General features: G+C 37.1%; 1 protein-coding gene across 1 annotated transcript; it reads right to left on the bottom strand.

Annotated features, from left to right (window-relative positions):
• Nucleotides 1–257: 257 nt before the first annotated feature.
• rbl1 (retinoblastoma-like 1 (p107)) lies at nt 258–14,565 on the bottom strand. Its single transcript, XM_077197870.1, has 22 exons — nt 14,292–14,565; nt 12,963–13,096; nt 11,015–11,215; nt 10,868–10,932; nt 9,993–10,121; nt 9,082–9,227; nt 8,903–8,967; nt 8,614–8,800; nt 8,047–8,213; nt 7,775–7,887; nt 7,582–7,685; nt 7,248–7,385; nt 5,521–5,685; nt 5,279–5,414; nt 4,689–4,925; nt 4,393–4,583; nt 4,117–4,293; nt 3,466–3,537; nt 3,211–3,295; nt 2,542–2,675; nt 2,276–2,437; nt 258–1,925 (listed from the first exon to the last, which is right to left on the bottom strand). The coding sequence occupies exons 1-22, from the start codon at nt 14,448–14,450 to the stop codon at nt 1,755–1,757; spliced, it is 3,138 nt and encodes a 1,045-aa protein (XP_077053985.1). The 5' UTR covers nt 14,451–14,565; the 3' UTR covers nt 258–1,754.
• Nucleotides 14,566–14,725: the final 160 nt, after the last annotated feature.

Here is a 14,725-nt window from a genome sequence, read left to right as displayed (position 1 = left end):
AAATCTACATTTATTTTCCTACAATGTTGCTCGGATGAACGTGAACCCTTAGAGCCCAATTCATTTTGCAGATTCCAAAGTTGACTGTATTGCAGGTAAATTAAAATATCATCTTATGTGGGTTTATGGTTAGATCAGAGCTCTCCAGATCACAAATATATCCTACATCTCTGGGTCAAACCTGCAGAAATGAGCCTGAAAACAGTGCCACATGAGATCTTCTGAAGCAAGCAATTCCTATAAATATAGAAAAACGATTTTGGGAATTGATAAAACATGTTTTATTGTTATGTACATGCTAAGGCACTGACTGTAGAACAGACCAACAGCTGATTGGTCAAACCAACAAATACAATTAAAATAAATTACAGACAGTCACTGAAAAAAAAACATGTTTTTTGGAGGAAAACGTAGAGTGTGAAGAATTATTTCTAAACTTAAAATATGGAGGATGTATAAGCAGATATTTTAGAGGATATTCCAAAGCTACAATACAAAGCACCAACTGCAAAGAGATCAACAGTGTTGGACATCGAGTTAGATGAAGGCAAAAGAACATAAATGGATAAAATAAACAAGGTTTCTACAAGAATTGAAATGTCAATTCCAAATTAACGGTCAATACTGAGAAATACAGATACAGCTTGCTATAGCACTAGACAGGTCACATGATTTGAAGGGACAAAAAGCATTTCACTACTCATTTTTGGCATGTGACCAATAAAAGTTACTTGACTGAAAAACATGAGCAGAAACAAATAACACAATTATAACAGCACTGTTAAAAAAAAAGTGTTAAGTTATTGTACACCACACACACACACACACACACACACACACACACACACACACACACACACACACACACACACACACACACACACACACACACACACACACACACACACACACACACACACACGACAATGAAAAAAATACATCAACAAATTTAACATCTAAATGTTAAAAATAACTGTAAACATGACCATTTCGGAAAACAAACAAACTGTACTAATAAGAGAAAATGATTGAACCTTAAAAGGCATAATACATAATTAATGGAGAGGTGTAGATACCACACATCTGAATATAGAGCTGCACAGAGCATTTGCAGGAGAGTTGCAAAACTTTAAAATGACCTTTGTGTTTGTTCACCACACACACGCTCAAATTCACGCTCACACAAAAGCGAGGTTGAATTGCCATGTACATTGTGACATTATATAATTTGAATAAAATTTAAAAAAATCACTAATATAAAATGTTCCTTTCATATTGCTACAGAATATGAGGGAATATAAACGACTGGGAGATTCTTTACATACTTGAGACCGTCTCGTCCACTGCAAAAACGATGGTCACGTGACTTGATTGAGAAAGCAAAAGCTACAGAATATCTCTGTAATAAAGAAACAATTCATAATGAAAGGATGTTGCGAATCGTGAAAAAACGTGATACATGTTTCTTAGATTCAATACAAATCATTTAAATTTGTACTGATCTCCCTGATCTTCAGAAAACGTGGTGTTCTAGTAAACCCCACATGGGGTTGATCAAAAATCAGTCAAGACACATGAGCTGTGATGGTTTTTGGCTTTGTTGTTGTTCTGTGACAATTAATGCGCTCGATTCTAAACTGATAAGAGACTGATTGTTGTCGCATCCCTCTCTACATCCTGGAGTCGTTGAGCAGCACATAGGAAGAGTTTTTGGCTTTTTCTTGGGTCTATAATGAGACTGGGCGTCCCACAGGTCAGAGACTTGCTCTCTCACTGACCACATCCTGCAGGCGTTTGAGCAGCACGTCGTCGTTCTCCTGCCGGAGGCATTTAGATGGAGACTCGGTCTCATCGCCATCCATTGTGAACGCCCGCTTTTTGCTCACCCCACCCTGACGGATCATCTGGTTTATGTCACTCAGCTCCTGAAGAGAAAGTAGAAGGCTTTAACCACAGCCATAACTGAAAAACCTCAATCTATCTATATCTATTTTATGGAGGTCATTAGGAGTTTGCAAAAAATAAAAAAATAAAAGGATAGTGATGAAACTAACTAATTTTTAACTGTAATAATCAGTTACAGAGACTATATTAGTAGTACCCAGTTGCATTGTATTTCATTCTATGGACATTTCTCAAATTATCTTCCTTGTGATCGAAAGGCAAGCATACAGGTTTGGAACGACATTAGGATGAATAAATTATGGCAATTAAAAAATTTTCATGAAATATCCCTTTAAGGGAATTGTTGCTGTTGATGTGCGTTGTGACCAACCTTTGATGGGCTGCCAGTGAACTTGTACGTGTAGGCACTGGGGGTGAGACTCGAGCCGTTTTTATGAGGAGAGACAAAGATGGAGTGTCTCTGAGACACACGGCGAGGAGAGAGAGGCTGAGCCCGAACCGATGGGAATGGAGATAATGGAGGAGCCTCCATCTTTATAGAGAAACAGAGAGGAAGAGTGAAATGCACGTTTCCTAACTGTCTAAAAAATATATTAAAGACATGATTTTCAAAAGGAATCAAAATAATTCACCAACCTTGTTATCAAGCGTGGAATGTGCATATTTGAGAGCGAATGATTTCATCTTTAACACATAAACAGAGTTATAGAACTGGATGAGGTCTCCTCTGTCCTCTGATTCGCTGTCAGCCTGTTCCATCCTCTCATTGGCTGCAAACATAACCAGAATTAAAAACATACATACACAACCATTCAAAGGTTTGGGGTCAGAAAGATTTTTTGTGTTTTTGAAAGAAGTCTCTTATGCTCACAAAGGCATTTATTTGATTAATATATGGTAAAAACAGTGAGAATGTGAAATATTACAATTTAAAATACAGGTTTCGTATTTTAATACATTTTGAAATGTAATTTATTCCTGTGATCAAAGCTGAATTTTCAGCATCATTACTCCAGTCTTCAGTGTCACATGATCCTTCAGAAATCATTCTAATATGCTGATTTGATGCTCAAAAAACATTTCTTCTTATTATTAATGTTTATTATCAAAAACATGATTCATTTTTTTCAGGATTATTTGATGAATAGAAAGTTAAAAAAAAACATTTATTTGAAATTGAAATATTCTGAATATAAATGTATTTACGGTTACTTTTGATCAATATTAATTTTGAACATTAGTGTAATATTGTGCTTAAAAAAAAGACAAAAGAGACATCTGGGACTTTGTCTACATCATTCTTACACTGTTCTGCTGGTGGATCCACTTCCATGTTCTCATCTGCCTGCTGCTCTCTGGGATGCCTCTTCAGTAAAACACTGCGGTACACCTACAAACAGGATGTTGTGGATGCCTCATATGTACTCTCATCACAGCTCAAATTCCAAGCTTTTTGACATCAGGAAGCTGGGGCACGCAGCCATCTTGTACCTTTATCTATAATATTTATGTGCAATTCCACATCGCAGGTTTGGAAAGACCAAGACTGTTGATACTCACGTGACTGTGGGCCTGAGGTTGGGTTCGGTAGCATTTCATAATGTCCTGAAAAGTGTGCTCTTCTTTTGTAATCTGCAGAAGAAGAAAGTGAATTAAAAAAGAAAATTTAAGTGAAAATGTTTGATATTATATTCCCATCTGATGATTAGAGAATACTTCAGTAATATATATTTGGGGTCAAGATTTTTTTTTAACTGAAAACATTTATTCAGCAAAGATGCATTTATCTGATAAAATGTTACAGTAAAGACATTTACAATGTTACAAAAGATTTATATTTCAAATGAATGTTGTTCTTTTGAACTTTCTATTCATAAAAAAATCCTGAGGAAAACAAATTATCAGTTTCCACAAAAGCTGCACAACTGTTTTCAACATTGATAATTATAAATGTTTCTTGAGCAGCAAATCAGCATATTAGAATGATTTCTGAAGGATCATGTGACACTGAAGACTGGAGTAATGATGCTGAAAATTCAGCTTTGCATCACAGGAATGAATTACATTTTCAAATATATTAAAATAGAAAACCGTTCTTTTAAATTGTAATAATATTTCAAAATATTACAGTCTATACTGTATTTTTGATCAAATAATTGCACCCATGGTCGGCATGAAAGACATTTCTAGCTCTGCATCTAAAAGATGTACCTTCGATATAATGTAGACGGCACAGAGCAGCAGCTGGTCCAGGTGTCTGTCCTTCATCAGGTCAGTGCAGTGCAGCAGAAAATGCTCGAAACACGTCCAGATCTTCCCTCGCAGCTCTGAGGAGATATCCAGCTTCAGACACAGGTCTCGCAGACGCACGCTGGCTAAATGATACACCTGAAAGAACGAGCAACAGAATTATACACTTCAGCTAAAAAAAGACCTTCGTTCAAAAAGCACAGATGGTGTAAGTCAGCAAAAAACACTCTTCCTCACCTTCCTGAAGAATAGCGCGAGGGATCCAGTGCGGCGGGGTTTGCTGGTTACCAGAGGCTGTGTGTCGGAGCTGGCGACCGGAGCTGCGCTTCGGCTAGGAGAGGCAGTCAGTAAGACATGGCCCGTGAGAGGGTTCATCTCATTGGCCTGAAGTTGGATGACTGTGATGCCGCCCATCTCATTTTTCATCACTAAAGGATACGGAACACCAGCACATCAACAACAAAATCGAACAAGCATCTTTTTGGGAAATGTTTTGCTTGCTATGAGAGGTTGAAAAAAAATAAGAGTGGTACTTGGCAGTGGAATAGTGAGCTGCTGGCCGCTTATAGTTGCCATGGAGATGACAGTCGTTGTGGCGGTGGTGTTCTGGTTGTTTTCCATGGAGTTGGGGATGATTTTGATGGGAGTGACTGAGATTCTTTTCACTGGGGACTGTGGTGGAGCGTCCTCTCCAAACAAGCGTCTCTTAGCGCTGCCAGCCGCTGGAGAGCTGTAGCGTTCGTGGAGAGAGAGGGGAGATTGAGGGACGTCTAAGAGAAAGGACAAAAGTATTATTCAAATTAGTACATCTGATTCAATATTCAAAGAAATAATTAAAGCCAATCTAAGCCAATCTTTTTTGTGGTTTTAAGTCGGTTAGTTTTGAGGTCGTGTATGCTTAGGGGGAAACAATTTAAATGAATAATATAAAAATAATAAATATAGAATAAATACCAAAAATTTATATATGCATTTTAAAATTGTAAATGGACCAAATATGTTCATAATCAAGATATTTTGGTCAATCAAATGCTCTCTAGAATATCCCCTTCAATTATAAACATTTATAGGGTCTTAAAGCCAAGCATCATAGAGGGCAGCCTCATTTTGAGACGTATAGTACCTTTGCGTGCGCTGGAGCCCAGGCCTGTGCGGACCTCTCTGATGCGAGGATGGATGATGGGGGATAGCGCTACCAACGGCAGGTGTGTGGGACCGCCTGCATTGTTGCCTGTGTCAAAACTATTGGAAAAATTTACCTAAGAAACACACACAAAGTAGAAAATATCTGTTATATAAATGACCCCCATGACGCTTATACAATCTGTTCTCCCAACAAAGCAGTTTGTGAGTGTGTGTGTATACCTCTTCCACAGTAGGGATTTTATTGTTAGATTTGTTAAGCGCGTTCCACAGGGCAGAGCCTCTAGTCCAGGCTTTGCTTTCTAGCACCTGCTCCTCGATACTGTTCAAATGCTTCACCATGTCTCGGGACAAACCCTCCTCAGAGCGGATGAACACCTCAATCACCTTCACAAACACATCATGAACATTTACTTTGTGTTTCAGTTTTCTTTAAAAGCACTTAACAGTTTGTTGTGATCTTCAGAGACACATCTACACTGCAATGTGATGCAATAGTACACTAAAAACTCTAACAAGGATAAAAACCATACCCTAAAACTGAAGTGTCTCTGAAAGCAGATAATATGAGCTGACACTAGTGGTTAATCGGATCACAAAACTCATGGTTCAGATCATATTATAGTTTTTGAGTCACAGATCGGATCGGAAAGAACAAAACTAATACACAAAACTAATGCCTGTACACTAATTAGAAGCATAGATAAACACAATATGACAAAGTTACAAATAATGTACAGTCTAAATAGTATTCAGAAGTTAAGCCTAAATGTATAATAACACTATAGTGTCAACAGTATGAATTAAATATAGATTAAAGCTGTCTTTTGTTGATTGATTAACATTAATGACACAGACAGCAGCAGGTATTTATAGGCTGCTGTCACTTTAAATTGATACTCCACCGGTTTTTCATATTAAACTATGTTATTCACTTAACTAAGACGAGTTGATGCATACCTCTCTCTTCTCAGTGCGTGCACTAAATCGCTCTGTCTTGCGGCGAAACTTTGTTATCACTTAGCTTAGCCCAGTTCATTCAATAGGATCCAAGCAGAGAAGCGACCAAACACCTCCACGTTTTTAAATACAGTTACTAGAGTAGTGTAACTCGACCAAGACCAACTTCGACACGCTTTTCTAAGCGTGTAAAATGGATAACTATATTGTATGGCGGAATACCATAGCAAGTGCTTGGGAGCACTTCGACTCGGCGCAGTAATATCATCACTCGTGAAAAATCCTCTCCCCCCGCTGCCATTGGTTCTATTGACGGAAATGTGAGGGAGGAGGAGAGGTCGAGTTACACTACTCTAGTAACTGTATTTAAATAGGGGAAACGTGGAGGTGTTTGGTCGCTTCTCTGCTTGGATCCTATTGAATGAACTGGGCTAAGCTAAGTGCTAACAAAGTTTCTCCGCAAGACAGAGCGATTTAGTGCACGCACTGAGACGAGAGAGGTATGTATCAACTCGTCTTAGTTAAGGGAATAACAGTTTAATATGAAAAACCGGTGGAGTATCCCTTTAAGACCTAATGCACGGATCCAATATGATACACATCAGATTTCTTTCTCAGCTGTTTACGGTCACTTAAGATATAACAGACTGTTTACAAGAATACTTGCAGAGATGAGTATTTTGACATAATTTAGTGTGCAGATTTCTGTTCAAGCGCAAGGACATGTGAAAGAGGAATCAATTTGGTGTTCGCGCACATACAATAGTGCACGAGTATTAAGGTAATTAAGTTCTCTTTCGCCTATTCTTGCACTGGAATGGTTTTAAATAACTTGAATGTGTAAACTGGCAAGACAAAACATGTGCAAATGATAAACTTTTACTCCATGATGGTTGAACTTTGCAATTAATACGCGTTAACATGCGTGCTGAATGATGGGGCCTGGTCTGTACGGATCAACTACGATCCTAGCTGACACCGTTCAGTACCTTGTAAAAGTAGAAAGGTGGGATCTGTAAGATTTCCAGTATCCATGGGAAGGTTCTTTGAGAGCTGTACGCAAACAGCACCACCTCCAGACAGCACGCCAACAGAGAGCAATGGAGCACCTCCTGCTCTAACAGGACCTGATAGAGATCAGGAGGAGAGAGGAAGAGGTGACAATCTCACACAAAAGCAGACCGTGAGAGCTGTAGATAAAAAACATTTAAATAATATTTGGCAAAATCTGTTTTCCTCTTACTGTTTGGTGATATAAACTGTGAAGTGAAGAGTTAAAATTTACAAGCATATTTATATTATTTCCCAGGCATGGAGACTTACCGCCATATCTTTGCCCTGTAATCTCTTCATCTCCAGAGTCATGATATTCTCCAGGATCTTGAAGTACAAGATCTCTGCCAGCTTCAGACGATTCTCTGCGAAATCTACACACAAAAACCTGCACTCAGTTATATGATAAAATGTGAGGTTTTTCATAACAGTTAACTTTTTTTTTATGTGCAGCATGTCTGACCCATATGTGCTCCTGGCAGGTCATCCGTGGGTTTGGTGTAGGCCTGTTTAAACATCTCTCCCATGGTCTTCACTCGGTTCAGAATGGATTCAGTGGGATTTCGAGAGCAGGAACTATAGAATTATGGTGAAAATAAAACAAAATCTCTATAAGTAAACAGACTGAAGCCTGAGGGCCATCATGATGGGTTATGCATGCTCAGATGAACATCCATGTCTTATTTCAAAAATCTAACTATTTGTGCATGGTTTGGTTTTGGCTTTGATACTTGCTTAAAGATTTGGACCAGAGCATCGCTTGGTGCGTTTCGTAGGCCGGACACCATGCTCTGCAGTCGGCTCACACTTTGGGTGGCTGAGGAAACGGGGGTGACCAGCACCTCTTTCTCCTTCAAATACCGTCGACCCGTTAGAGGTGTAGAGGGAGCAAGGGACCGTGTCTACACAAAAACACAGCAGGATAAGTCAAACGACATACACCAGCATTCAAAGGTTTGGGGTCAAAATGTTTTTTTAAAGGATATAATATAGATGATAATAATAAGAAATGCTTCTTGTGCACAAAATCAGCACATTAGAATGATTTCTGAAGGATCATGTGGCACAGAAGACTGGACTAATGATGCTAAAAAAAAAAACAGAATTGCCATCACAGGAATTAATTACATTCTACAATATATACTGTAAAACTGTATTTTTATCGAATAAATGCAGCCTTGGTGAGATCTCACAACCCCAAACTTAGATTAAATATCAATTACTAAATATGTACACTAAGTTTGACAATCAGGATGTTAAATGTTACTGTAATGTAGCAACAGAGATAGAAAGCTTCAGTACCTTTTCAAAGTGCTGCTGAAGGTTGTTCTCCACCTGCATGCGGGCAGATAGTTGACCTGACGGAGGTTCAGCGGGGGTTTTGCGAGGTGTGCCGATCTCCTCATCTGCATCGGCCCCCAAAAACACTCGCTCGTCAAAATCCCCCACAGTCAAAACATATTCCTCATACTCACGATTTATGGCTTTACTGAAAAGACAAATAGATTAATATACAGGTGCATACTGAAAAAAGGCATTCAATTTTGTTCATATGCATTTTGTTTAAATAAATTTCATGGCATATGCTTACTTGTTGTCTTGGAAATTTGGGGTGTCCAGTAATTCAGTTAGAGTGTCAGCATCACCTTTTAATATCTGACAAAAAATAAAAGGAATAATTTGAGATTGTGGGAAGCCTGACCAAGCTGCAAACCAGCAATTGTGTTGTTCTAGCAGTGTAGATTGATTGTAAAAGTGCGTATTCCTCACTTTTTTCTCAAACAGTGTCTTTATGTAGGGTTTGAAGTAGTGCTCCTTTATGCCTTTGGCCTCCACCACCAAACCATCATGCAGTTCACACAACTTGTCAATGACACAGGGCATCTCCTCCAAGTTTTCTGTGTCTTTTGGCAGTCCTACACAAAGTGAGCAACAGACTCTCAACGAAGCATTTACATGTTTATTTGTCACAGATACAAATCAACCTGTAATCGAATCTGATAAAAACAATACAGTAATTGGTGTAAGAGATTCATTCAGGATTGTTGTAGAGTGTTGTAAAAGGTTTTAAACCACTATGTGTCAGTTAGGAATCTATTTAATGCAAGAGCCCCAAATTATGTGTGATAGAAACAAATAGCTCCTGAAAATCTGATTATAACTTGAGTTTCATTTCAGGTGATCTTAAAAGATTACCTGAAATGAAACTCAAGTTTTTAGTTCACGTTTTAGTTCTAACTTGTGGCATCTGTATGCTAGTGTGTGTACTCAAAGTTGACTAAATGAAGTGGACTGAAACTGTTAAGTGCATTATTATTTACATAAACTAAAAGCTATTAGGGGAGAAGAACTTTGATATGTTCTGTTGCTTGCCACAACTTCCTACTTCAACAGGTAATACAGGAAAAAAACAGAGCTCAGAACATTTAATACAGTCATTAATTAGTAGTTATAATAAGTTGTACAATTTTAAATGCATTACAACTTCACCTATTCAGTCAACAGCACATTAACTTTATCAATTAGAAATGTCTCAAAACTAAGTGCACTACCTTGGCTAGTAACTCCTCTAACGCAAGCAATGGGCTCACTTATCTCTGTCTGCCTTTTTAAGGATAATGATTTGTAAACAATCAATCAAGGAAACATATTCTCTCACAGCAAGGTGAAGGGAACTTTACCTCTGAAGTGTTGATTGATGAGATCTTTCCTGTTGGAGCACATGAGAGCGTTGCAAAACACCAGGTCCAGACAGCAGAGCAGGAGGTGATAGGAGTTCACCAGGTCATCTCCAATCATGCAGAAATTACCTGGAATAAAGTAGAAATTATGTCATTAAGTTTACTATAACGTTCAGATAAGTCAGCAAGAAAGTTTTGGCCAAATCTGTACATAGATTAAAATACACTACTGTTTAAAAGTTTGGGGTCAGTAAGATTGTTTTAAAAGAAATTAATGCTGCTATTCAGCAAGTACTCCATTAAAATACAACTGTATTCTGCATTGACAATAAATAATAAATGTTGGTTGCACTTTATTTTACAGTATGTGCACTTTCAATGTACTTACAGTGTACTTACCCACAAAAGAACCGATTAGTGAAAGGTAACTAAGGTTTAGGGGTAGGTTCAAGGCTAATACCTAGTTATTACCCAGTTGGTGTCATTAATACAATAAGTACGTTCATGCGAAACAGGATTTTAAAATAAAGTGCTCCCGAAATGTTTCTTGAGCAGCAAATCATCAGAATGATTTCTGAAGGATTATGTGACACTGAAGACTGGAGTAAAGATGCTGAAAATTCAGCTTTGCATCACAAGAATAAACTGCATTTTAAAATATTTTTTCAATATTCTGTCATTTTAATGCAGCCTTGCAGAGCAGAAGAGACTTCATGCATAGGGTTTTGTTTGATGCTAAAACCACACAAATTATGCATTCATTATTACTGTGAATTAATGAACTGATTTATTTTATGTTGTTAATAGCATTATTTATCTAAAGTGTAATGACGGTCTATGGTTTAAACAGGGAAGGCTTATTTCAGTTAGCTTACCTTTTGTATACACAAAGAGAGTCCAACAGAACTTGAAGACGTCACTGATGTGGCATGGAAGACGCCTACACAGAAAGAAATATATTTGTAACCATTTTCTTTTTCAAAAGAAAGCTGAGAAAGTCGATAAAAGGAAGGCTGTTTTACCGGTGTTTGCGGCTTCTAGGCAGGCGAGGAGGTTCACCCTGAGGATTTTGAAACATGTCCAGAAATATTGGCTCAAACTTCCGGAAAATCACTGTCGACACTTCGAAATTGCGCTCTAGTCGACCTATGCGGCTACGGAAATCCTGAGAGAGGTTCGACATGTCCGACCATTTCTTCATCTTGCTGAAGAACTGGATTAAACTAGAAGAAAGACATAACACAACATTCACATCTTAACATACACACCTACATTTATTTAAAATAAAAAGGAAGTAATTATCATTTAGAAAAAGAAAAAATGTAAAACAGATTTTGGACTATTTTAACTTTACATAACTGATAGATAAGCCAACTAGAATAACCCCTCGCTCTAAAAATAGAATAGATCTATACAAATAAACCTGAAAGAATTTGAAAGCATTATAACCTTTTGACAGGGCTGTCTGATCATAATGTAATTTTTTTCAAGAAAACTAACAAAGCAACGTTTTTTAAATTAATTTAAAACCGCTGCATATTGTGATTTAGTCCCTAAAAACCAGAAACAAAATCTAATAACGCTTTTAAATAGCTTTAAAAGAGATTGATTGGAGTGAAGTCCTGCAAAGCGAAAACAGAGAGAGGCTGTGATTATTTTTTTGGGAAAAGGTAAAGAAATGTTTGAGTTGTTTACTAGAAGGGGACGGTTAACAAAAATAAAAGGGAATACGTTGCCCTGGGTTAACAATGAATGTAGGAAATTGATGAAGGATAGAGATCAGCTCCTTAAAAAATTGTTGAATTCAGGTTTTTTAACTAATCGATATAAATATACTTCTATGAGGAATAAAGTAATACAGACTTTACGAAAGGCCAAAGCCAGTTTTTCAATAAACATTATTGAGGGGTCAAAAAGGATGGGAAAAAAAATCTGGAAAACCATTAATAAATTAGCTGAAAAAACAAAAGAACAAGGATAAAAGTTTTGAACTTAAATATAACAACATTTTAGTAAAGGATTCTTGAACTACAGCTAATAATTTTAATGCACATTTTATAAATTCAGATGATGAACTAACCCAGCTTTTTACTATAAAAGACAGTACTTACAGACATATACATTTGATCAACATATTTTTCAAATAGATGAAATAATTGAATTAGAAGTAGCAAATATTATTGATGCATTAAAAAACTCCAAAGCAAAGGACGTCTATGGACTTGACTTCTGTTATGACCGATATTCAGGATTGGGTTACCAGGACAGGTTTATTATTGAACACAAAAAATAAACTGTGTGTATGATATTTTCAAAACAGTTAGTAGAGATGACACATTCAAATGTATTCCTGAGAGGGGAGGAGCTTGAAGTTGTTAAAGAGTTTACGTATCTTGGGGTTACTTTGGATTCGACTCTCAAAGCTGTCTAATTTTGTAAAATTTTATTTAAAGAATTTTAAGTACATTAGGCCATTCTTGACAGTCGGTGCTGCAAGGTTGTATTTACATTCAATGATTTTTTCACATATCCAGAATTGTTTCAATAGTTGGTCATTCACAGGTGACACAACTCTAAAGTTAATAGAAACACTGTATGAGAAGGCGATACAAATGTTTGAGAAAAAAAAAACTCTCATTTCATTACTGCAAAATTCTATAAAAAACAAAACACAATTTATTGAGTTTTGAAAATTTTGAAAATATCAATTATGCGCGTTTTATTTATAAGGTCTGGCATAAAACAGAGGTCATATTGGTACCAGGTCTGTCATTAGAGGGGATTATGAAGTGCCATAAACAAACATCTTTTGGTCAGAAAGCATTATCTGTGATAGGGAGCAAATATTGGAATAGTTTACCACAGTCATTAAGAATAATACAACTAAAACTTTTGCATTATATAAACTGAAATTACGACAGATGACGTCCATCCCACAGACACCTGTCCATCCCTGTTTGAGGTCCTTACCTGAGCTTGGCTGAGCGCAGGATCCTCGTAAGGGAAACACAGTTGCCCTCCATCACGCCCCGTCCCACTGTAGGGATAGAGCTCTTCCTACAGGCAACATACAGAGAACAGGCCAGCCAGTGCACGACATCACCCTGAGACAACCAAACACATGAAAGAATTAAGGTAGGCTATATATGTTGTACAGCTCAATTAACCCCATAAAACCTAACGTATCAGTATCATTTTTAATCCATGTATGTTTAAGACCTCTAAATTACCAATTGATGCTTCAAATTTTTTTAGCATGCAAAATGTCTTTTAATGTCCACCTTCAAGTCATGTTACACATGTGTTTCTGCTGTGAAATATTTATTATTTTTATTAAGTAAACATAAAAACAACTTTTATATTGTTAGTAATATTTCAAGATTAACATTTTCTGGACTAAAGCAACTTCATTATAAGCAAATTGATTATATTGTTAATTTTTTTCTCATCGATTATGAGCTCAATATACACACTAGATCATACTATATTAAACATAATAGCATAACATATAAAATATGATACAAAGGAAAAGAAAATACATGCATATGCGTTTTATTTTGTCTGAAGGTTCAATAAACTGTAACGTTAGTTTAAAAAATCATATGTTGTCTTTACATGGTTAAGCTTGAATAATGAACACCACTAGTAAACATGTATAGAAAAGTTTACTATACATAGATGTTCTATATCTGAAAGTAAGAAATGTGTTGAATTTTTTATCTTTCGCAGAATTCCCTTGAGATTACTTCATCTTTTCTTTGTTTATGTCATGTGACATATAGAAGCCTCTGTCAAGTTTGTTTGTTTGTCGTTTTCTGTTTTGAAAATGGTATCATAACTTTGACATATTTTGGATATTGACCGTGAAATTATTTTAAGTACTTTAATTACCACGGCACAATATGGTATTAAAAAATACTGTGGTGATATACCATGGTAAACCAATGGAATCAGATGATAATACTGTCACTTTGAAATTCATCTAGTAGTACCATGGTATTTTGCTAAGGTATTTTATACATCTACTATAGTATTCTTGGAAGTGCCATGTAAATAATGTATATTTTATGGTACGCCACGGAGAGCACCAGTGTGAATCCCGTAACGTTAACGTTACTTGTTGAAATCTCTTAGAATAGTTAGGGTCTGTAAAGGAAGCTTTACTAGCTGGTAATGGTTATTTGGACTATATATCTGCATGAAAACATGGGTGAGTTGAAGGCAGAGCGTGAGATGACAGCTGTTCCGGTCGTCTGGTTGTTGTGGTAACGTTAACGTTAATGTGAATTAAAGTGGAACCTCTAGCGTGTACGTGTTCCAGATGGAGCTGAAGTTCTGGAGCGCTTCGGCTGCCGTCTCCTCGTCCATATTGAGCTCTTGACAAAGCGCCTCGAGATTCCTCCGTATCGAGCCATCGTCCGATTTAACCGACTCCGAATCAGTTTCATCTCCCCGCATCGCTGTAATCTGTAAAATCCGTTAATATCCAAAGAAAAGTGTTTGGGTAAAACGGAATTGACCCGGAGAGCCGCTGACCTCCTGATGCTATCCCACAATGCCGAGACATACGAATGGCGCGAAAACGGGCTCCTCTCAGCCAATGGGAGAACAGGACGAGATGGCGTCAGTACAACAACAAAGACGACAGCGAGGTAGTATGGAGGATTTAAACTACCCTACACTGTTTACCAATATATTATACACAATGTAAAGGATATAAATAGATGCTGTTT

The sequence above is a fragment of the Siphateles boraxobius genome, unplaced genomic scaffold (assembly GCF_051911475.1).
Source record: "Siphateles boraxobius isolate OS27281-9 unplaced genomic scaffold, OSU_SipBor_1 41, whole genome shotgun sequence".
Taxonomy (NCBI): domain Eukaryota; kingdom Metazoa; phylum Chordata; class Actinopteri; order Cypriniformes; family Leuciscidae; genus Siphateles; species Siphateles boraxobius.
This window is presented reverse-complemented; position numbering and strand designations above follow the sequence as displayed.

Coding starts and splice junctions, on each gene's coding strand:
- rbl1 (XM_077197870.1), bottom strand. CDS start 14,450: ATGCGGGGAGATGAAACTGATTCGGAGTCGGTTAAATCGGACGATGGC. Junction 5,686..7,247: donor CACCTTTCTACTTTTACAAG/GTACTGAACGGT, acceptor GTGTTTGTGAAG/GTGATTGAGGTGTTCATCCG. Junction 4,294..4,392: donor TCGCGCTATTCTTCAGGAAG/GTGAGGAAGAGT, acceptor TCGTTCTTTCAG/GTGTATCATTTAGCCAGCGT.